Here is a 23,427-nt window from a genome sequence, read left to right on the forward strand (position 1 = left end):
CCGGTCAGCAGCGTGGCAGGGAGGGGTCATGTTGTCTTGCTCAGGGTCCCCTCCTACGCTGTGGCGGGTAGGGCTGCCTTTGGCTGGGGGGAGCAGGGCCGCAGAGCCACTGGCTCTTGGAACAGTCTCTCACTGGGTACGCTCAGGGCCTCTGACCGTCCTGCAGGGGCTGCCAGACACTGCCTTCCAGAAGGGGCCAGCACAGGCAGAGTGGCACCCGGGGTGGCTCTGTGGCCCCTTCCTTGAGTGTGCCCCTCCTGCAAGGTCCGCCCAGACCCCCAGGGGTGGCAGTTAACACTGCCTTCCTAACCTCTCCCTTCCTCCCCACGCAGACGGGGTGTGTCCCACTAGGGCCTGGGCCCCCATGGGAGGCTTGCCTCTGCCCAGGGCAGAGCACAGTGGCCAGGGCACTGTTGCGGGTACCGAACATCAGAAGGAAGCGAATTTGGGGGTGCCAGCCGTGACTGACAGCCTTGTGGTCTGGAAGACTCTCTTGTGAGCCTTGGACAGGGGAGACCCAAGGCCACCCCTACTGCACCTGCCTCACTGACCACGTTGGGACCACAGCCCCTCCCTGGTGTCGCTGCCCCGGCTCCTCCCTCAGTGCCAGCTCACGTCCCTCCCCACCCGTGACCCTCCAACCTGCTTGTGATAATCTCTTGCTAAGTGGCAAACGGGCTCTGGCACTCCCACTCAGCACCCTTCACTGGCTCCCCAGCACCTTCCCTCCTGTGGCCCACCTCTGCACCCTCCTCTCCTGTGCCCTGCTGCCCGGGGCCTGTCTGTCCCATTGGCACTCCCTTCGATGTAAGGGAGCACAGCCCAGCAGGTGGCCTTGGGGAAGTCACACCCCTTCTCAGACCCTCAGTGTATTCCACTGCAAGGGCTGGCGGTAAGCTCTAGGCCGGGGAGATCCTGAGCATGGGCGAGGTCGGTGCGCTGCACCCACGTTCAGCCCTCTCCGGACTGTGGCCAGTTCCGCCTGTTCGGTAGGAGGTGCGCTCCTGGACCAGCGGCATCGCCCGGGTTCCGTCCGAGGACCCCAGGACGTGCCATCCAGGTGCGAGGGCAGGTCTGACCCGTGCAGGAGGCTCTGAGCCTGGCTTGCACGGATGGCGACGTGGTGGGGGCGGGTTGGGGGGCGCGTTCAGTGCGGTGGAGACAGGGTTTGAGTTTAGGGCCGGGCTCTGGGGGAGGCGTGAGCCGCGAGTCAGGGCCGTGGCCGCGGACCGGGCTGGGAGGTGGGGCGAACGGGCTGGAGCCCCACTCACAGGCTGCGCCGGGCGAAGGTCTTGCAGGGCGTCCACGGTCGCCAGTGCCACTGCACGCTGAGAGGAGGGGGCACCCCATAGGCAGTGCAGGTGAGGGCCTGGCGGCTGCGGTGGGAGTAGGTGGTCGGGGACGACGCCTCCTTCTCGTGGATGCTGGGGGGCACTAGGGGCGCAGGCAGGCGGCGGTCAGCGGTCCCTCCAACCACGCCCACCGGCCCGCCCGCCGGGCCCGCCCCTACCATTCACCACCAGCTCCAGGCTGATGTTGCGCTTCAGGCCAGCCACGGAGTTCAGCAGGGCGAGGGTGTAGATGCCGGCACTGGCCTCCGTCACCTCCTTGAGCACCAGAGCGTGCGGACTGTGGCGCCCCGGCACAGCCTTCCTGTCCTTGTACCTGGCCGGGGAAGGGAGTTCAGGTGCTTGGCGGCTGCTCAGTCCCACCCCCGGGCACTGGCTCCCCGCCACGCCCCAGCCCCCACAATGGGGAGGTGCGGTGAGGAGGCAGCCCCCCAGGCTAGCCCAGGAGGCTATGGGGTGCAGGGCGGGGTGCAGGCTCTGCTCTGGGGAGCAGATGGGCGTGTCTCCAGGTACCAGCGTGGCCACGGCAGGCTCAGGAACACAAGGTCTGCCCTCTCAACAGCTCCTCGGGGCTCCTACAGGGCATGAGCTTCTGCCCGGTGCAGTCGCCGTATCTGGGGCCTGCTTGTGGCCTGGAGCAGGCCCTGCCGGCCTTCAGAACAGGCTCTGTCTCTTTCTCACAGGCTTCCGTGGTGCATGGGGCGAATGCGAGGAGGTACACTCCTCGAGGGGCACAGCCTGGACCCTTACTTCGTGGGGGCCCTGGCTCACCCTCTGCTGGCTCTGTGCCCCCCTCCCTCCTACCTGTGGTCAAGTACCCACTCAGCAGACAGGCCTGTTCTGGGCCAGGCCTGCTCGCTGCTCCCTGGTTTCCACACTGACTGTCTGTCTCCCCCACGAAGCGGTCCCCACTCAGGCAGCACCGTCCTGGGTGTGCCAGGCCAGAGGGACACAGGAGAGGCACAGACCTCAGGCAGGGACCAACAGTGAGGGGGATGCAGGGGTCCTGCTCTCAACTGGGAGGTTCGTGACTCACTAGGGTCACAGCCACGTGGCCTGTGGACCCCGGTGCAGAGTCCCAAGTCTGCCGCCCGCTGCACCGGAGACCCTGGCAAAGCCCCTCACTGCCTGGTCTGAAAACAGGGGATGGGCGTGCACCTTCCAGCAGGGGGTGTGCGGCCTGAGGTCAGGCACTTAGTGTCAACCTGCTGCACTTGGGGTCCACACACCCCGGGGGACACTTTGGAGCCTGTCTGTCCACTTGGTTTCCATCCATTCGCTTCCTCGGGACCATAGCATGCCCAGAAGGGGGGGGCGCTGTGGGGCTGCAGTGACCACCAGCGCCCTGGCAATGTCTCTGTGAGCCTCGGGGCTGGCTGAGCTCTTCTGGGAGGAAGATGCTGGCCAAGTGAGAAGAGAAAGGCTGGGCGTGGCAGGAACAGTGGCGCACAGCCAGCTGTCTGGGGACCAGGCCTGGGCAGCCCCGGGTGCAGCAGAGCCAGCCACCCGGAGAGAGTCAGCCTGGTGGCCTTGGAGGGCAGGGGAGAGGGCCCCAGAGTTCTCCGGGAGGCTGCACCTGTGAGGGAGGTCTTATACCAGGGGTCCCCAATGGACCCCGAGGTCTGTAGCCTCAGAGGCTGGGTCACACCCAGGCTGGGCCCTCCCAGGAGAAGCTGCGTCCAGCCTCCAGCCAGCGGACTGGGCTGCAGGCCTAGGGTTCCTGGAGCCTCTGCTCCCCCAGATCCTGGCTGTGGGAAGAGGCTGTTCTGCCCGAAGTGGGTGCCCCAGGCCGGGAAAGGCGAGGCTCTGGGCTGAGGCAGCGACAGTGCCCCCTTTCCGGGCCTCTGCTCCTCCTCTGTGTGCTGGGGTCAGGGAGACGTGATGTCCCCGGGGGGGTGGGGGCACGTGGACTACTCAGGTGACTGGAGGGTGCAGGGGGTGCTATGCCTCCCCAAGGTCCACTGGGGGAGCCCCCCTGAGGGGCCCTTGCTGGCACTCAGCACCCCCTCACTCTCAGACCACGGACCGAGGCCCGTGGGCCTCCTCCTCAGGGCTCTCTCAGTCCCCTCACCAGGCCTGGCTCCACAGTAGTCTGGAGCCCCTGTGTCATCTCTGAATTTCTGGACCGGAGGGCCCTGGGGCGGCAGCTGGTTCAGAGTGAGGCCGAGGAAGCCTGGAGGCATTGCTCCAGGCAACAGGGCCCTCGGAGGCAGCGAGTGGGTGTGGGAAGCAGTTAGGTAGAGCCCCACACTTGTCCCCTCCCGACCCCCAAGGAATGGGGCCTGGGGGCATGGACAAGCGCTCACAGTTCAGCAGCCTCCCGGCCCACCTTCCCTCTGGCTGAACTGCTGCATTACAGGCAGGTTCTTTGAGTGTCTGCACAGGGGCCCCCACAGGCTCTCAGGACCCTGTTTGGGGGGTGCTGCCCTTCTGACCCGAGGGTCAGCTCTGGAGCTAGGCCTGGCAGGCCTGGAGGGGCAGGAGCCAGGACTGTACCATTGGAACTCCGGTGGGGGGTACGCTGCCAGCTTCACCGGCAGCTTCACCAGTGTGTCTCCAGCCGTGGCTTCCAGGATGGGACCCTTGAGCCACTCGACGCTGATGAAGGGCTTTTCTGCGGGACGGGAGACATTGGTGTGAATCCAGGCCCAGTGTCACTCCCCTACCCCTGTCCAGGGACTCCCCGTGTGGCCCCGCACCCAGAGGACAGACACTGAGACTGGGACTCCAGCCCACCACGTGTGGGGACCCGGCAGGCCGTCCACTCAGCCTCCCTTCCCTAGGGCTGGACTCCGCATTGCTTGGTGCACTATGACTTCTGACCCTGGGCCCACGCCGCACAAGGACCCTTGCTCCTCAGGCTTGAAGACTGATTTCCAGTCCATCCAGGCCCCGCTGGGCACACCGAGCCCAGCCAGGACGTACCGTGCACGATGACCTCAGTGCTGTCCTGGAACACGTGGACGCCATTGTTGGCCTTGCACATGTAGGTGCCCAGGTCCTGCTGGCTGACGTTGTGGATGGTCAGGATGCTGGAGAGCTCCGTGTGAGTCTGCTGGGTGCGCCGCTCGGGCACCCACTTCCCCCGCTCGGCCTGCCCGGGGAGGTGCAGGGTCAGAACAGGCAGGCCCTGGCAAAGCTGACCACCGAAGGCACATGCCGGCCCAGCCAGCACTGGCTCCGCCTGCCTGGGACCCAGGCCCAGAGTTGTCCTCGGGGCGGAAGAATTTCCCCCTCAGACCAGGGTGCCTGGGGCAGAGATCAGTCTGAACCTTCTCTCTGCAAAGGCTGGTGTGTGCCAAGGCAGGGCACTGTGGGCAGTGATGGGGACTCCTGGGGGTGGCTCAGGCACAGCCCCTGGCAGAGCTGCTGGCCTCACCTGCTTCCCTGGGTAATCCCAGTCGAAGGTGACGCCGGAGTTGAACTCAGCCCACACGGTGCAGTTCAGGACCAGCTTCTCCCCCACTAGCAGCTCCGTCGACTTTTTGGGGAACAGCTGGATGTCATAGAGCTCGTTGCCTGGCAACACATGAAGAGTGACACCCAACCCCCNTTCCCCCTCAGACCAGGGTGCCTGGGGCAGAGATCAGTCTGAACCTTCTCTCTGCAAAGGCTGGTGTGTGCCAAGCCAGGGCACTGTGGGCAGTGATGGGGACTCCTGGGGGTGGCTCAGGCACAGCCCCTGGCAGAGCTGCTGGCCTCACCTGCTTCCCTGGATAGTCCCAGTCGAAGGTGACGCCGGAGTTGAACTCAGCCCACACGGTGCAGTTCAGGACCAGCTTCTCCCCCACTAGTAGCTCCGTCGACTTTTTGGGGAACAGCTGGATGTCATAGAGCTCGTTGCCTGGCAACACATGAAGAGTGACACCCAACCCCCTGGCAGGACGGCACACAGAGTGCAGGGCACCTGACAAGACCAGCTGTGGCACCTACACCCCCATCACTGGGGGCGGGGGTCCCCACCTTCCTCCAGCAGTCTCCCTCCCAGGGACGGGAGCGGTCACTTGGCCACGAGCCTGCGGCCCCGGGCACCCCCACCTGTGATGTGCACGATGAACGGGTTGGAGTAGAAGGTCTGGCCGTGCCAGGTGGTCTTGCAATGCACATACAGGGCCTCGCGCAGCAGTGGGGTGGGCACCCGCATGCCCTGGCGGTCGTCCCACACCACGTTCTGCCCGTCCGGCTGCAGCACCGAGCTTTGCTGCGGAGACACGGCCATCAGCCCCCCGCCGCCCCTTTCTCCTGGCCAGGCCGATGGCTGCGTTTCCCAGTGGGCAGGGTGTGAGTGCCAGGTGCTGGGGTGGGGTGGGCCCAGGGCTGTACCGAGCGCAGGGTGACGTTGAGGCCGGGGGTGGACACCAGGCAGGGCACCCACACGGAGTCCTTCCTGTTGACCAGGAGCGTGGCCGGCTTGTTGATGAACGGCCGCTTCAAGTCTGCAGAGAGGGGGCCGTTGGTGGGGAGGGCAGGCGGGGTTCAGGGGCCTCTGACCCTCGGTCAGGGTCGGGGGGCAGCAGGGCAGTCCCATGAGGTCCTCAGGGGCAGGGTGGGGTGTCCCACCGCCCTGCCAGCCGCAGGAGCGAACGGGCCGGGCCCCCCACCTCTCACGAACACGTAGGTGCTGGCCGCCGTGGTGCCCTCGATGCGGGCCTTGATGTACTTGTAGTGGCAGCTATAGCTGCCCGTGTCGTTGGCGTGGGCCTCAGGAAGCAGCAGCACCTTACAGTAGGGCTTGGTGTCTGTGCCTGCGCAGTCTTGAACCAGCCCGGAGTCTTCGCTGTCCTTCCCCGTGGCAGGCGCTTCCTCAGCCCCTTTTCCTGTGGCTGGCCAGGCCCACTGGAGGGGGTGCTGCCCCCTGGCAGAGAGTGTGGAGGTGAGGAGGGACCCCTCTGCAGTCCCAGGGCCCAGGCTGGCCCACAACTTGTCTCACCCAGAGGGCAGGACAGCCCAGTGTCGGGGCACCCGGCACTGGCCCAGTACCCGGCAGGCACTGAGGACCCCAGGTCCCTGCCTGGTCCCTCGGGCCTCTGTGTGGCAGGCTGGCTTGCAGAGCAGCCTGGGCCCTGGTCAGAGCTGGGCTGCAGGGGCACTGGGCCATCGGTACCTGGCCTGGGCTGACGGTGGCTGCTGAAATGGGTGTAGGGTGACCTGGTGGTGGGCGGGCAGGGGGTGGCTGGGGCCCAGTGCCGGGTAACCCAGGGGTGGGTGCAGGGTGACTAGTCTGTGGCCCATGTGAAATGACTGGGGTGGCTGTGGGGAGGTGGGTGCAGGGTGTCTGGGGCTGCAGGGGCTGTGACTCCCATACCCAGGCTCCTGGGAGACACAGGCACCAGAGACCCAGGCCTCCAGGCTGGTCTGCCCCAGGGAGGGGCCACCTTTGGGGCTCCCACCACCACCGCCTGCCTCAGGTCTGCCGCCTCCTTGGCCTGACGACAGCAGGGACCCAGACCCCTCTGCTCCTATGATGGGGGCGGGGACTGATACCTGCAGGAGATGGACAGACTGTCCCCAGAGTCAATGACGTGTGTCTCCTCTGTGACGTTCAGGGCCGGGGGGGTCATGGAGTAGCCGCGCACCCGGCCTAGGGTGGGAGAGGGGTTAGGGCAGCGATGCGTCGAGTGAGTTCACACCTGAAGCCAATCAGGTGCAGGCCCCTCCCCGGGGCAGGGCCCTGAGCCATGCGACAAGGCTGAGCCCACCCTGGTGACGCCCGGCGGAGGCCTGGACTGGGCCCACACCTCCGGCCACCTGTCGAGAGCTGAGCTGCCAGCAGGACGCTGCCAGAGCACAGTGCAAACGCCGCTTGACACTGGGGAGGCCTGCAGCCTGTCGCCTGGGCCTCGTGACCCCCACGAATCTGCCCAAGGGCCCCTCCCTTCTGAATTTCAGACTCACAGCCCCTGTTCATGAGGTGTTCTCACACGGTGCAGACTGTCCCCAAACGTGCTCCCCCCTCAGTGCTGCCCACCTCATGCTCTGCCAGATCTCAGAGTCCACTTTGTCTTTCCTTGGTTCCTCCTACTGCTGTCCACCCTCCAGGCCCCTGCTGGCCAACCTAGCTCTTTCCACCTCCATCAGCCTCGGCCCCCCATTCCTCCTACAGGCTTGTCCCCAAACACACAAATGATCCCACTCGCCTAGTTGAAAACCCTCCCACATTCCTCTAGGAGCCCGGCCCCCACCCCCACCCCTCCTCGCCCATCACCATCCTGCCCGTGTGTGCGCGCGTGTGCATGCACGTGCATGTGTAAGTGTGCACCCCTGTGTGTGCATCTCTATCTGCGGGCATGGATCTGTGTGTACATGGGGCTGGTGTAGATATGACACGTCTCTGACATGTCAGTGAGTGTGTGTGCGTGTGTGAGGTCCTGGCACGCCTGGGGAGGTCTGGGTCTGGAACTCTGGCAGGTGCATCCTGCCGGGCCGCCTGAGACAACAGGAAGACAGGACTGGGTGGCTGGAGGCCCTGGGCTGTGTCCTGCCCCTCCTGGGGGGCAGTGCCCACTCTCCTGCCCCAGCGCCCAGCCCCTTTCGCCCCCGAGGTGCAGCTCCTCCATGCTCCCCTACACCACTCCTGCCCCGCCCCCCAAACTGCCCTAGAAGAGGCACCTGGGTGGCAACCTCATACACCAAGTCTCATTTCGGCACCCACAGGCAGTGCCAGCGCTGGGAGGTCCTCACCAAGCATCTGGTCACACCGTGCAGACAGAGAAACCGAGGCACCGCCACCTTCAGATGGCAGCCCCTCACTGGGTTGGCACTGTGCCTGCCACAACCCCTGAACCCAGGGCCCCTCCCAGCCCGCAGGCCAGCAGCACAGCGCCCCCTGGGGCTCTGCAGTGGGAAAGCAGCCCTGGCCTCTGCGGGTGGCTCCCAGCCACCCAGGTGGCTCCTCCAAGTGGGTTCTGTGGCCAGACCCACTCATCGCCAGGTGAGTGCCTGGCCTTCCACGCACACCAGTCCCCCACCATGCACCCACTGGGCTGCTGGAGGGGGGCACCCTGCAGTGGGGAGGCCCTCCTGGGGTTGTCAGGGCCTGGGGGCGGATCTCAGAGCAGTGGACAGGGATTAAAGCCACACCAGGCAGACAGCTGGCCACTGAGCTGTGCAGAAGGGGGCACCATGGGCTTGGGAGCAGAAACTGTGGGGTGGAGAAGCTGGCCCTCCCCATGGCCAGTGTGTGGCCTCCAGGGGCAGCCAGCGCCTCCCTGCTCAGGGACCGTGTGTTCCCCACCCCCGCCACAATGGCAGTGTTGCCCCTGGAGGGGGACGAGGGTCTCCCCTTTGGGGTGCACATCCAGGCACCCACCTGGTACCCCCAGCTCTGAAGCTGTGGCAGAGGTCACAGACATCACAGGCTCCTCTTAGCCTCCAAGATGAAGGGGGCCAGTCAGGCCCCTCCCTTTCACCCACCCCCTTCTCTTCAGCTTCATCTCGGGGCACATCCCCAAGAGGCCGGGGCCTCTCACCATCACCCCAAAGGGCCTGGCTTTGCACGACTGGAAGTCTTCCACCCCGAACGCTTGTGCTCCTTCCCCTGGAGAAGCTGTCTCATCCGAGTCTACCTCGTGCTTCTCTGCCTGGCAGGAGTGCGGGCGTGGACGGGTGGGCAGTGTGGCCTGTAGGAGCTCCCTCCCTAGAGGCCCCAGTGCCCTGGGGCAGCACCAGCCTGCACTGAGGCTGCACTAAAGTAGAACCACCCACCCTGGCTGCCAGCCTCTCACCTGTCCCTGTGAATCTCTCCCTTGCTGCCAGGCTCCCTGACCTGCCCAGTGTCCCTCAGTCTTCACTCCCCCGCCCCCCGCCACGGCTGCCGCCCAGAACCTGCATGAGTGGCAGACCTGGCAGCTGGCGTTACTGTCTCCTTGCGTCCCCCACCTTAACTGAGACTGGGCTTTCAGAGGGCACCACCGCCCCTGTGGGTCACTGCTCTCCAATGCAGGCCTGACACCAGAGAACTCCTGGCAGCCACCTCCTCTCTCTGAGGACACCGCCCCCACCCCACTAAAGCTGTCATCGGCTGTTGTCTTGGTCACTTCCCTTCATCCTGTGCTTTCGGCCTGGCCCCTCCACCTCCACTGGACTTCTACACCCACACGGTGACTTGCCAGTGCCCCGGCCTTTTCGGTCTCCACCTCCACTGTCCTCTCCCCACTCCCTGGGCCCCTCACTTCCTGGGCACATCCTGAACCTGGCTCTCTCCACGGTGCTGTCACCGAGTGCTCATCTTCCTGAGCACCCCTCCAGCCTCCTGCACCGCTCGCATGGTGCTCCTGTCCACCACTGGGGAGTCCTCCAGCAGCCCCCAAACTCCCAGGCCGGGGACCCCTTCCCATGGCCACCCCCTCCTGGCCTCACCCTTTTCTTGGTACAGCATGGCCCAGGGTCCCTCACTGCCCCTGGCCCTCCACCACGACCCTGTGACGCTACTGTTCCCTTCAGCGGCTCAGCACCAAGGACAAAGCCAGAGCCCCGCACTGCAGCCTCCTTCTCTTTGCCTGTCGGCAGACCTAACCAGGCCCTGGGCTTCAGTTCTGGGGGGGCTCTCCTGCCCTCTCATCCTGCCCTCCCAGCACTGATGAGAGAGCCATCGTATGGAGATACCTCACCTTCCCACGTGCAACAACCCCGCTTCCCGCAAACCCCAAACCCTCCTGCCCCAAGGAAGGCCTGGCCCCCCATCCAGGCTCCAGCCCCTGGACCTGACTCCCACAGATAATTTCTCTCCAGCATTTCTCTGGGGTCACCTCCTGCCTTACAGAACTGCAACGCCCCGACCCAGTACTCCCTTCCAGTCACGGCCCCCATTCCCGTTCGCCTTTGAAGCCAATGCTCTGCTCCCTGCTCCTTTCCTCTCACAGTTTCTCACTCCCCACTGGGAGGCAGCCGCACCCCCTGCTCCGGGGTCTCCCAGGACCCCCCCCACCCTGCTGCAGGATGAGGGGCGCTGGTGGGCAGGGGCGGAGCTGTGAGCCACCCTGCCCTCGGTTCCCCTTGCTCCTCTGCCCAGCACCAAACTCCGTGCCCCTCACTTTCCAGTTTCCACACTCTCTCCTGAGTGTCCGGGTACCGCCAAATTCTCCATCTCCCACTCAGTCCCCTTTTCTCAATGACAGCTTAAAGCACCCAGCTGCCGCTGCTCTTGGCCACCCCATAAACGCCCGAGTCCCACATTTGGGATGCTAAACTCCAGACTCACACCCTCACCATCCCTGCCACGGGCTCCTCTTCAGTAGTGTCATCTCCCCAGATGGGACAGGAGGCCCGCCTCTCCCACCCGAGCCCTTCTGCCCATCTCCAACACTTCAGAGCCAGATCGCTGGCCTCCTGGGGGCCAGGGCCTACCCCCTGCCACGCTTGTCCTCGACGTGGCCCCTCAGCCACTCTGGTCTCCCTCCACTCCTCTCATGATTGTTGGCGGGAGTTCAAAAGCGTGCTGTGCTTTCCTACCATGGCTTCCAGCTGAACTACCAGGAAAATCCAAACTCCTGACCTTGGGCTGGCCCTACCCCTCTCCATACCCTCCAAGTCCACTCTCACCCTGTGTGCAACACCCTCCAGCCACCACAGCATGCAGGCTCTTCCACCACCTGCCCTGCTCCCTCCACAGCCCCGCCCCCTGCACACACCTGTGCTCCCCAGCCACCTCCTCGCCCGGGCCCGCCCAGAGGGCTGCTGCTTGCCTTCAGCTGAGATGGGGCCTCCTCGCCTCCTCCCAAACCTAAGAGCCCCTTTGAGCACTCATCTCAGCCTCCTGGTTACTTGCTTCATCCTTCTTGTCACAGTCAGTAATGACCTCATTTACTTATCTGTTTCAGTTATGTCTTTCCACTTCCTCCACTAGACAGTACGTTTCAACAGGGTCAGGACAAAGACTGCCCCCCTTTTCTCCACCACCCGGGGCCTAGCACAGCACCTGGTGCAGTGTGAAGGCTCCATAAACGAGCCTTATTCATACCTGTTTAATGAGTAAATGGGATGGGTGGGTGGATAGACCCTTCCTAGATGGAAGGACTCACAGACAGACAGATGGGTAGAAGGATGGACAGACTGATGCACAGGAAGAGTGGGTGAAGGGACAGCTGGACGGCTCATGGACTGGCTAAAGAAACTTCGCGGGTCTTTCTCTGGGTTGGAACTATGTCAGACCTCGCTGTTCCTTTGGAACAGATGTTCCAGGTTTAAGGTCAGGACCCCGGCAGCTTGTGTGCCCAGGCTGCTCCGCAGCTGCGGTAGACCCGGGCCTGAGGGCTGCGGTGCCCACAGGCTCCCTGTTGCCCAGCCCCCACCCACAGCCCAGAGAAGAGAAGGGAGAAGAGAAGGCGCATCCTTCCTGCCGGGCTGTCGTCTGTCCCTGCCGTCCTTCCCTTCCCGCAGCAGGAAGCCCCGTCATCCTGGCCTCTGCCGCACTCCCCCTGCCTTCCTCTTCCTGGCCCAGGAACTGGCTCCTTCCTTCCCCTGGCCAGCAGCCCTGGCCCCCCAGCCCACAGCAGGGCAGTTGGGGCTGAGCCGAGGTCAGGGAGGCCAGAGTGCATGCCTCTTCTCTGTGCTGTCAGCAGCCTCGGGCAGCAAGGACCCTGGCGTCAGCCACAGGCGGCTGGCTGGCTGTGGGAGCAGCTGCTGGGGTCCCGGGGGAGGGGTGGGCAGGAGGGGCAGGAAGGCTTGTGGGTTAGGCACTGCCTCATGTGGTCCTCACTCAGCCTGGGGGAAAGGGAGCATGGAGTCCTCAGTCCCAGCAACAGCAAGGAAACCGAAGTTCCGAGCCCTATGGTAGTGATGGCGGCAGTAGCACAGGAGCCTGGGCCTGCTGAGCCCAGGCCTCTCCCTGCCCGGGGCCACCTCTCCGTCCCCTTCTGTCCCACAACTTCCCTGAGGGCCAGCCTCCCTCACTGCCCCCAAGCGCCTCCTTCCTAAACTCCAATCTGTCCCTTAGCCCAGAGGGGCGACCCTCAGCTGCCTTCTCTGGCTCTTCCTGGCCCTCCGGAGCTGTACATGACCTTGGCCTGGCCTCCAGAGTGTAGCCCACCCAAAAAGCACCTGCCCTCCTGGAGAGCTTCGCCTCCCAACTCACCAACCACACCCACCGTCCATCTGCAGAGCCCACCAGGCCCTGGCCCACCTCCCGGCCAGGCTCATGCCGTGTCCCCCGCCCTTCCCTGCCCCCTGCCCCCAACCAACTGCTATTCCTGCACCAAGGTCTGTGCAGTGTGCCCGAGACCGAAGGCTGTGAGCATCACCCCCTGTCTCCTGCCGGGGCCTTCGCCCACCCCATAGGGTGGGGCTGTGCGTGTCACTGGGCTGCTCCCAGGGATCAGGAAGTCAATAGCCTAAGTCTCTGTCCCCAGGTCCAGGAGGGCTGCCCAGCAATGACATCAGGATGGTCTGTGACCTCAGAGGGCCCCCTCCTTGCCCTGGCAGAGGGTGGCGGTAGCATGGGCCCACTCTCCTTAGCATCTGTGCCCAGGAGGACAGAGGCTGCCGGGGTCGGACAGGGACTGCAGACCAGGTGAGGGAGTGGCACTGGGGGCAGCTGGCCAAGCAGGGCTGGGCTTGAGGCCTCCCTGCATTGGCACAGGGTGGGGGCAGGGTGGGGCAGGGTGGGGGCAGGGTGGGGGCGACCCGCTCCGGAGCCCTCACTTCCCACTCTCAGGTCCTGTCTGTGTACAGGCCTGGGGTGGGGTCAGGGCCTCTCACACACAGGCTGCTCTGTCCTGGAGACCTGCCACCTGGCTGGCCGACTCCGTGCCTGCAGTGATGAAGGGTGAGGGTCAAGAGGCCATCGGTACCCCCACCCCCAGCTCTGCAGGGTGGAGATGGATGGGCAGGAGGGGCCCCGAACCTGGCTGCTGGACCACAGTGCTACTGTCCGGCTGTGTGGCCTCGGGCAAGTCACTTCCTCCCAGCCCCCACTTTCTCACTTGTGAAAGGTGAATTGTCCGTCAATGTGTCGAATTGCTGGGAACCACAGACCACAGACACCAGAGCACCACACCAGGAACCACTGCGGGAAGCCCGCTGGTGGCCCTGCACTCTGGGCCCCCGGCGGCGCTGCCTGCTGCCTGCCATGTCTGTTGCAGCAGCTGCTGCATCTCACTGTGACCTTGTGCCGTGGTCACAGACTGGAGGTGGGGGGTCCCCACAGAAAGCCTTCCTAGTGGGAGGGGTGCTCATCTGAGCTTACACAGGCTTTGTAGATTGAGTAGGAGTTTGCCAGCCCAGGAAGAGGGGACACAGGGCAGAGGGACCGTGCAAAGGCCAGAGTGCAGGAGAGCTTGGGCTGTAAGGCAGACGGAACAGGTGGAGTGTGGTGTGGGGGTCTGAGGCCACAGAAGTTGGCCCCCCTCATAGGCTCAGCCTCAGGCCCTTGGCTAGCTCCTTGCATTCAGGGTCCAGCTCTGCCCACCCATGGGCTTCCTCCTCCTGGAAGTGGCCCAGCCCCCAAGGCTTTCAAGGCCACCTCTAAAGTCCCCACTGTCCCTGGCAGATGAGCTCCAGTCCTGGGAGATCCTGTGCCCCAGATGTCTCCTGCTGGGTGCCCCCCAGGCCTCGGACCCTGACTGGACCACCACCCCCCCGCTCCCCTGGAGAAGACAGCTAGCACCATGGGGCACACATGGCCATATGTCCCGGCCCTGGATGAGCAGTGTGAAAAGGATGGAGAATCCTCAGTGTTGGCGAGGATGTGGGCAAACAGGCCTCACAGGAATAATAAAAAATACGCTCCTGCACTTTGACCCCCAATTCTGCTCACTCCGATGCATCTGGTCACGTCCACACAGTGGACGTGTGTTTAGCACTTTCTGCCGACTGGCCTGCCGCGTCCCTCCTGGGACTCGTAACGCCCTTCCCCACCACCCCCACCACCCCCTCCACCCCAAGGGCATAGCATTCTTGCCATGCTGCAGGTGAGAAAACTAAGATGCGAGGTTAACTTCCTAGTCAGAGATAACCGCTGTGGGTGGGATTCTGGAGAGCTCCCGCGTGCTCCATGCAGGGCTGCGTTAGCTGCGTTTCTGCAGTTTACGGGACGTAAGCGCCTTAGACCAGGGGCTCGCCTGTCTTCCACGCACCTGGAGACGCTGCTTTCCCACCCATGATGTTCGCCGCCCTAGTGGCAGACACACACCAGGCGCCCCGACTCCCCTTGTCCCTCATAGCCAGCTGGTCACCAAGTCACGTCCACTCTCAGGTCCAGTACCAAAGACGAGGGTGTCAGGAGTGCCAGGCCCGCCCTCTCCTCTCCCTGCCACTCTGGCCAAGCGCTCTGTCCCCCAGGGCTCCGGCCACTCTGGAGGCCGCAGCCCTGCGTCTGCAGGCCCCCTCCCGGCCTGCCCACTCTCAGGCCAGCCTCAACGCCCTTTTTCTGACTCAATGCACCAGTGTCTCCCCACTGGTGGAAATCTTGTCCAGTGGTCAGAGGATCGTTCGTTCTAGATCCCTCTCCTGCTGAAAACCACTCCCTGTTTCCCCAACTTCTAGGGGCAGATTCTGAGCCTCTTCCCTGACCCTCCAGCCAGCTTTGTTACCTGCCACCTGCTTGGTGCCTGTTCCAGCCCTGGAACCACGCAAGCTGGGGTCGCTTCCTGAGGGCCCACCCCCTCCCACATGCCCACAGCCCACAGCCCCAGGCAGGGGCTGGCTCACTGCGCACAGCAGATCCTTAATACAAGACTGGGAGGGCCCCTCGCAGTGTCCGCCCAGTGCAGGGCTCCCCTGTGCCTGCCCCCGATGGGCTCTGAGGATCTGGGGAGTAGAGACGGCACATAGCGTGTGGGCAGGTGTGGAGGTGAGGGATGAAGGCGTGGGTGTCTGGGGTTGGCCTGGGAGAAGGCGATGCACCTGTGGGGAGTGACCTTGGGAAAGACCTCTGGGACATCAAGGTGAAAATGTCCCCTAGATTGTCAGAAACTTAGGATCTCACATGCCCACCTCTCTGGAGCTTCCCCAGGGAATGTGGACAACCTCTGCCATGCCTGGCCCTTCTCACCCCCTTGGTCCCCATGCCACCTGGGACCAGTCACACCTCATGTCCCTGAAAGCCGCGCTAGCCCGGAGTGAGCCGATTCACCCTCTGGCCTTAACTTCTCAGTCTCTAGACAGGCACAAGGAGCCTCTGCCGTGAAGTCGAAACCTCCGCACACCACCCTGTAAAGCAACCCGATGAACCACTGGGAACAGGGGCGGCTGGATCCCCGACAGTGGGCATGCACACCTGCACGTGTGCCTGACTGCCTGCGCCACTCAACGCAAATGAATCTGCCTCGGGTAAAGTTTAGGGTAGCTCAGAACAGAGTGTTCCCCATTGAGTGAAGACAAGAGCTTCCCCCAAGCCCACCTGAACACCTGGAATCCAGGCTCCCCAGGAGCACAGCGGTGGGAACGACACTCCCCATCTCCACCTGGCCCCCAGTGGGCCCCTGCCCGGAGTTCTGCACAGCCTCGGAAGGGCAGGCCGGAGGGCGGTGCAGATATGGAGTGTGCTGGGGCTGGGGTGTGCAGCAGGTGCAGGCTAGGTGGACATGCGGCTGGGATGCCCTGCGGACTCCAGCGTGAGGACCTCCAGTGCCTGTCCAGGAGGCTGGTGCTGATCACCCAGGGGCCGCTGAAGACTCAGGTCTCCGCTTTAGAGAGGACCCCCTGGGGCAGCACCCTGGCAGCTGCGGGAATTAGGGAGTGGCATCCAGGCTGCGTGGCAGCGGGGATGGCCTGAGTACCCTGGGAAGGGCAGGGAGGCAGGGAGGAGGGAGCCCTGGCTGATGCTCAGTCCCCCATGCAACACCGCCCAGGGTGCAGCCAGCTGTGCAGGGCAGTTGCCCCGCCTGCCAGGGGTCAGGACTGGCGGCGTTATCATACAGCCCAGCTGGCTCAGAGGTGGCCCCTCGAGCTGCTAAATCGGGGCCCTGGGCTCCTGCCGCAGGAAGAGGGAAATACAGGCAGGATGTCCTCTTCTGTGGCCGACAAGTCCTTTCCCATGAACCCCTGCTGACCTCGCTGGCCACGTGGCGGGGCTCCCCCACTCATCACCCTGGTCTGAGCCTGTTCGCCTGCCAGAGGGGCCACCCACGCCCAGCCTGACCTGGGGCAGGGAGTGCCTGGTGTCTGCCCACCCGGCCGCAGCCACCCCACGGTGCAGACCTGCACCTTCCTCCCCCAGACTTGCGCCTTCAGCGTGACCGGAAAACCAAGATCCCAGAGGAAGCCAGCGTCTGAAAAGGATCGAAACTCAGGAATCCCTGGCTGCCGCCTGACATGCAGGCAGGGTCTCGCTCAGGGGTCGATGCAGAGTGTGAATGGCTCCCTGGGCCCTTCTCCCCATTTGCTCTCCTCTCCCAAAGGCATCCCAGAGGGCTGCAGGGCAGAGGCTGGGCCTGGGTGGAAAGCAGTCTGCCACCGGAGGGTAACACCCAGACAACAGCAGGACGGGTAGAAGGCAGACCTAGAGAAGAACTTCCCCTCACGGCTAAGACTTCCCTTAATTTCCCCGGGTTCCTGATTCACCTCAGCCCCATCCTATTCAGGTGCTCCCAATTTTCCTCTTTCCTTATCTGGCCGAACTGCTCCAGCCAGGGTCTCCCGGGAAGTCCTGCTGGTCACCTCTGCCCAGAGGACCCGCCTCCCTCGGGGAGCACCTTTCCCCACATTGGATCCTGCTCCTGGTGTCCCCACCCAGTAAACAACCTCATGGCCCATTCCATTGCTTAAGCCAGAGACAGGGCCCTGGTCCCACTCTGCCCGACGTCGCTGCTGCCTCCTCCCCCCGCCCCCCACCGTGCATCTCCCAGTCCGTTCATGGTCTCCTTGCTACTAGCAGCTGGTCTGTGCGTCTGGCCATGTCTTCATCGACCCTGGCCAGGTGGCTCCTTGCTCAGTGCCTCCCCTTTCCAGATGTGCGGCCGCCTCCACCTGCTTTGTCCCCCCTCCCTCACCCCAGACTCTAGCCGCATCTGGCCACCCACAGATCCTCATACACCGTCTGGAGTTTCCTGCCTCTGGGCCTTTGAGGGTTTCTTGGCTCTGCCTGGAATTCACTGCCCTGGAGTCTGCCGGCCCCTCCAGGAAGCCCCAGCTGGAAGTGCGGCTGCCTTCCTGTGCAGCCACAGCCACCAGCTGGGCCACTGGGGTCACTGAGCACTTGTGTCCCTGTGCTAGACATCCAGTGCCACATCTGTGTCCCTGCTTGTCCGACACTCAGGAAATCCCCGCAGGACGGACCTAGGTCCACACCTCCCGGACCACCCTGAGCACCACGGCCTGTGACTTGCACAGAACTGCAGCTGCCTCCTCTGGGTGGGGGGGCTGCTGTTTGGGGGCAGGGTGGGTAAGGCATGGCCACCTCTTGACCACTGTGCTCTGGGGAGGCAGAGCCCCTCAGCCACATTGACCCCAGAGGCCTGGTGGGCACATGAGTGGCCCCTGCACTGGCTTCCCTGGAGCCCTGAGCTGGGGTCAGTGGTCCACAGATGTGGGCCCGGGCCCCGCATTCTGCCTGTACCAACTGGCCTCCCTGCCCCAGCCCCACCCCTTCCCACACACCTGGGTCTGGCTCAGGGCTGGGCAGCTACGGCAGGGCAGAGAATGGTGACTCAGCTCGAGGCAGGGGCCATTGTCCTCAGGCCAGTGCAGCTGGCTGCCTGCAGTCACCTGCCTCTCTTGCTTGACCCTGAGCCAACTACCCACTGTCCAAAGGTGCGAATGGCCTCTCTAAGCCCAAGAGCAAAGCCCCTTGGGGCCACCTGTCCTGTCTACAGGGACACTGCTGGGGGCAAGGCTGTTTGAAAGTGGGCCGAGGTCCCAGGCCATGACATCCAGCCAGAACACGGCCCCTCAGTGCTTGCCAGCCTGTTTCACTGCCACCCCTGAGGAAACTGAGGTGCAGGGAGGGGCAGAGAGGGGCCCAGGCCAGACGGCAAACCCTTCAGGGAAGAGCTAGGACAACAGTCTGGCTCTAGGACCAACGGCACACTGTTGAGGGGTTGGTTTCAGAGACCCGGGCCCCTCCCCTGCCAGTGTCTCCCCTCCTGTGCTGGCTGCCCTGGCACTCAGCTGAGGCATGTCTGCTTCTGCCCCACCGTCCCCCATCAGGCTGAGTCCTCCTCGCCCGGCAGTGGGTGGGACAAGCGCAGGGTTCAGGGAGGGCAGCAGTGGTCTCCTCCTCTCCGTGGGCATCTTCCCACCAACTGAACCCTGAGCCAGCCTGGGCCACCCCTCCAGGGGTGCTTCACCTAACACCCTTTCTTCTCCCCTTCGCTGACTGACTTCAGGACTGGCCTCAGCGCCCCTCAGGCACCAGGCACCAGGACAGGGGCCTCTGCAGCGGGTCCCCATCCCCCCCTCTCCAGCCCTTCTGTGAAAGGGCGCCCCATCCAGGACCCTTTGCCAGGCTCCCTCTTGGCACCCCAGCCCAGCCTCTCCCTCAAACACTGCACTCAGCTGCCTGCCAGATGTCTGTCTCCTCATGGCAGGGTCCCCCACAGTCCAGCCAGGGACCCATTCACTTCCCCACCCACACTCATTCAGTCACTCAACAAACACACCGAGTGCCTCTGAGAGCCTGGGCCTGGGCTGGGTGCAGGGCCGTGGGAAGGACCCAGGGGTGGCAGGGTCAGTTCAGACTGGTCCACCCTGAGGTTCGGACAGATGCCTCCTGCCTCCCTGGAGGTTCTCCCCCACGTCGCCAGGCCCGTGCAGGTTGTGAGCCCAAAGACCTGGGCTCACCCCTCCTTTACTACTGCCCTCCTGGGAACCTTGGAGATGTTATGTGCACCCTGGGTCTCTGCGTCCCCATCTGCAAAACAGGTCTACACTCCCTTGTGACGTTTAAAAGAGACGAAGCATGTAAAGGCAGTATTTAAGGCCCACGGTTTTTCCGAAACGCTGAGACCCCAGCTGTCCCTTCAGACCTCCCAGCACTGCTCCCCAACCCTGGGAACCCATGCCCACCCCCTTACCGGCTGGTTTTCAGGGTCCCCAGGCCTTGGGTAGAACCCCAGCTCATCTCTCCGCCGCTTTACCTCTGCTGTCTCCCTCCAGTCATACCCGCCCTCCCCTGCTCACCCCGCTCTCTCCAACCGCTAAACGGCAATCTCCGGCCCCGCTCCCGTCTCACACCGGACCCAGCCTCTCCAGCTTTGCACCCTTCTGTGGTTGCCCCTGCCTTGTGGCCAGGATCCTTAGCTCAGCCTTGAAGACCCCTGAACCCCCAGACACTGGGAGGGCCGGCCTCTTGCCTCTTCTGTGCTGCTGATCGCTCACAAGTTGCCGATTCAAGATTCGCCTCAAATTCCAACAGTTAACGGCGCGCAATCCTCCCGAAGGCGCGCCTGTTTGCAGCGGGCCCGGAACCACTGCCCCCGCCCTCCCTCCGTGGCCTGGGCAAGGTAGGCGCCTGCCCGGAGCGCCCTCTGGGGGGCCGACCTCGAGCGCAGACGGGAGGGGTCGGGAAGTGCGCACCCAGGGCTGCAGCCCGGTGGCATTGCCCCCTCGTCGCCCTGGGGCGATTGTGGGCGCTCCGAAGCTCTCCGAGGGCCCGGACTCCGCAGGGGAGCGAGTGGGGAAGCGAAGGACCCAGAGAGAGAATGCAGTGCGGCTGGGCCGGCGCGGAGGTGGATGGTGCACTAGCGGTGCAGAGAGAACCCGGCTCTATTCCCGCGCGGCGGTACAGCCAGAGCCCCGTCCCTGACCCGGCTGCAGTCCCCGCCCGCCCTTTCCTCATCCCGGCCGGCCCGGCCCGTCGTGCTCTGTGTGGTGTCTGCGCCCCTGGTCCCAGGCCCCGTCTCCCCGGGTGCCCCAGGCTTGCGGGCGCCCTGTCCCCGCCCGCACCCCGTCGGTTGGGAGAGAGGACCCCGAGTGGCTAGCGGCGCGCCCGGGCGGGCGGAGAGCTCACCGCGCTCGCCGTGCAGCAGTCCGAGGCAGAGCCACAGGCGCAGGCACAGCGCGGCGCCCCGCTGCATCTCCAGCCGCTGAGGCGCGGTCCGACCTGCGCGGCCTCCGCGGCGGGTTCTGAGTGTGAGCGCTGCCCAGTGGGGCGGGGCAGGGGCAGGGGCGGGCGGCCGGGGGACAGGGGCGGGGCCTGGGGCCCGCCCCGCCCCTCACACCTCTCAGCTCCGCCCCTGCCGAGGGGGCGCCCAGCCTGGGTCGGAGGTGCTGCGTCGCCCCCCGGCGGGGGGCTGGTGAGCGCTTGCTCACGGGGAAGCGTAGCTCCCGAGGCCACTGGGCGGCTCGGCCGGGAGCGCGGAGGTGACGCTCGTCGTGCGCTTCAACCCGACGGACAGAGGGACAGCGCCCGGAGACCCAGGTTAGACACACGGTGGCCCTGCGTGTTTTTCTGTGTTTTCTTCAATCAGTGAATGCTACATTTAAAGTCGGGGTGAAAACCAATAACAATGACAAAAATAGATACATGCCAAATCTTTGAGAACATTCCGCAGACTTTATCTTGCCCCCACGTGTTGTGGACGAGGGTCCAGGCCCAAGCACCCGACCTGCGCCCTGCAGGCACGGCTCCTCTGCAGGTCTCACTCGAATACTTGGGCTCTGAGCTCATTCATAAGTCCTTTTATCAGGTGGTACTTTACTCTCTGACTTGGCAACCCTCCCACAGACTTCCTTTCTCTTTTCAGCGCTAGAATTTTCCTATTTACAATAAATCCCACAAGGATGAGCACCTCCCGCCCTCGCTTTTATTCTGCTTCATTCACACTCTGCCCCGCGCTCTCCCTTCCATCCAGCAGCTGATCCTGGCCAAACAGCAGGACGAGGGTGTTGCTAACGACCACGACCAGCCCACAAGTAGGAACTGAGTATGTTGTTTAGTTGGAACCACTAATCAGTGGGGACAGTTTTGATGATTTAATAAAGTCATGGCTGCCCTGGCTGGTGTGGCTCAGTGGATTGAGCTCCGGCCTGTGAATGACAAGGTCGCACGCAGGTTAGAAAAGGTCCCCGGTTAGGTCCAGGGTTGCGGGTGGGGACCTGGGGGAGGCAAAGACGAACTTATTTTCTTTTTGAATTCTTCAACACATTTATAACTATTTTAAAGTAATGGTCTGCTAATTCCATCGTCTCTCTTGTTCATGAGTTTGTTATGTTGACTGGATTTTCTCTTGGTTTCCTGTCAAATTTTCCTACTTCTTTGTATGCTCAGTAATGTTTGGGGGGCATTGGGCCTTTTTAAGATCACACTGGTGAGTGTCTGGGTTTCTCATGTTTATTTAAAGGGCACTAACACTTGTTCTGGCTGAGAGTTAACCTACTTGTACAGCAGCTTGTCTCTTTTGCCATTTATTTTAAAGCTTCTTTGTGGAAACATGGTACCCGCCTTCAAAGGCTTCATTATTTCGGGGTTTCTGCTGACTGTGCAGGTAAGCAACAAGGCCTCTCCATTTTGACTGCTGTTTCCAGCCCTTTTCCATCTGTGAGCCTCTGCCCAGCCTCCTGGAATTGGCCTCAGGTACACAGAGACAGGCTTCACACCGCAGAAGATCGGTTGCCTTCTTTTCGCGTCCTGGAGGAAGGCGTTTTTCTGTACCAGTCGAGCCTGTCTGGCGCCCTGTCACAAAAAGTCCAGCTGCTTTGGCCTTCCTAGTTCTGGGATCTGGGATCTCAGCTCCGCGGGTCTACCCTGCTTCGTATGATCCGGGAAGTTGAGAACCGTGTAGGACCCTCACAGACAGGAAGTCGGAATATATGTAGGAATCACCTGCCTTGTTGTTCAATATCTGCAAAGCATAGTTTCATACGATTTGTCCCATTTTCTAGCTGTTTATGGGAGGAAAGAGAACTGGTCATGATGAAAAGCTGTCATTTTGATCGAACTTGCATCTATACGTATATTCACGGTTTGGCCTATTTTCTAATTGGCTGTCTCTTGGTGTGGTCACTCTGTGGAATTCTTCACGTGTTCTGTGTGCAAATGCTTTGACAGCACACGCGTTGCAGAAACCATTGGCTCAGGGTCTCATCTTTGTAGTATTTTGATGCCGTCTTTGATAAATGGAAATTATTATTTTTAGTCAGTGTAGTCCATTTTATAATCTTTTCCATTTGCGTACAACCTTTTTGTGCTCTGTTCTGAAATGTTTCTGCTTCCTCCCAAGTCCTAATGGTGTCTTCCTACACTGTTTCCTCAGTCCGTTAGTTTTCCATTTGTGCAGTTAGATTGACGATCTAGCTAGAATTGATTTCCGTGTATGATGTAAGATAGGTATCAATATTCAGTTGTTCATCATGCTGTTTAATTGACAGTACAGTTTACTGAAATAACCAGCCTTTCCCCACGGCATTGCCAAGGTATATTCGTCACAAACCTTGTCACCTTAGATGGGTGGCTCTGTTTCTGGACTGTTATGTCCCATTTGTCTACCTGCCTACTCTTGTCCCAGTACCACACAGGTATAACTACAATGGTTTTATAATAATTTTTAATGTTTGGGAATGTGAGTCCTTGAAACTCATGCATCTTTCCCCAGAGTATCTTACTTTTTATTGGCCCTTGGCATTTTATACTAACTTTAGAACAAGCTTGCTCATTTTCAGAAGTGAAAAATCTGCTAGAACTTTGATTAGAATTATATTGAATGTATTTGCTGGAATTAACAATTCCACCAAATACAATTTTTTATCATGGACATGCTATGTAATTTATTTATCTAGTTTACCTTTCATTTCTCTACATAATGTTTTGTAGTTTTTTTTGAGTCTTCACCCAAGGATAAATTTATTGATTTTAGAGAGAGAGGAGGAGGGAAGAGATAGAGATAGAGAGAAAGAGAGAGAGATAAAGAGGGAGAGAAACATCAATGTGAGAGAGAAACGTGGATCAGTTGCTTCCATGCGTGCCCCAACCTGGGATTGAACCCACAACCTTTTGGTGTATGGGATGATGCTCCAACCAACTGAACACCCAGCCAGGACATGTTTTGTAGTTCTGATTTGCTATATTTTATTAGAATTCAGATGATAACACTTTCCAATTTTGAGTATAATTTCTATTTTGAACCATGGGTTATTTTAGAAATATGTTGTTTAATTTACAAATATTTGGGAATTTTTTTAGTTATCTTTGCTTCTGGTTTAATTT

General features: G+C 62.0%; 1 protein-coding gene across 5 annotated transcripts in view; it reads right to left on the reverse strand.

Annotated features, from left to right (window-relative positions):
- The window catches only part of FLT4 (fms related receptor tyrosine kinase 4), a 39,688-nt gene extending 19,351 nt beyond the window's left edge, over positions 1-20,337 (reverse strand). For all 5 annotated transcript variants that reach the window (XM_037058043.1, XM_037058040.1, XM_037058041.1 and 2 more), the window contains exons 1-10: positions 20,233-20,337; positions 6,834-6,930; positions 5,951-6,204; positions 5,673-5,785; positions 5,388-5,550; positions 5,054-5,193; positions 4,275-4,443; positions 3,846-3,963; positions 1,511-1,665; positions 1,272-1,434 (exon numbers count right to left, since the gene is read on the reverse strand). In XM_037058043.1, coding sequence (XP_036913938.1) covers positions 1,272-1,434; positions 1,511-1,665; positions 3,846-3,963; positions 4,275-4,443; positions 5,054-5,193; positions 5,388-5,550; positions 5,673-5,785; positions 5,951-6,204; positions 6,834-6,930; positions 20,233-20,299 — 1,439 coding nt within the window. In that variant the 5' untranslated portion in view covers positions 20,300-20,337. The remainder of the gene's footprint in view (positions 1-1,271; positions 1,435-1,510; positions 1,666-3,845; positions 3,964-4,274; positions 4,444-5,053; positions 5,194-5,387; positions 5,551-5,672; positions 5,786-5,950; positions 6,205-6,833; positions 6,931-20,232) is intronic.
- Between the last annotated feature and the right edge of the window lie 3,090 nt (positions 20,338-23,427).

The sequence above is a fragment of the Sturnira hondurensis genome, unplaced genomic scaffold (assembly GCF_014824575.4).
Source record: "Sturnira hondurensis isolate 20B ecotype Veracruz unplaced genomic scaffold, ASM1482457v3 Scaffold0009776, whole genome shotgun sequence".
Lineage (NCBI taxonomy): Eukaryota > Metazoa > Chordata > Mammalia > Chiroptera > Phyllostomidae > Sturnira > Sturnira hondurensis.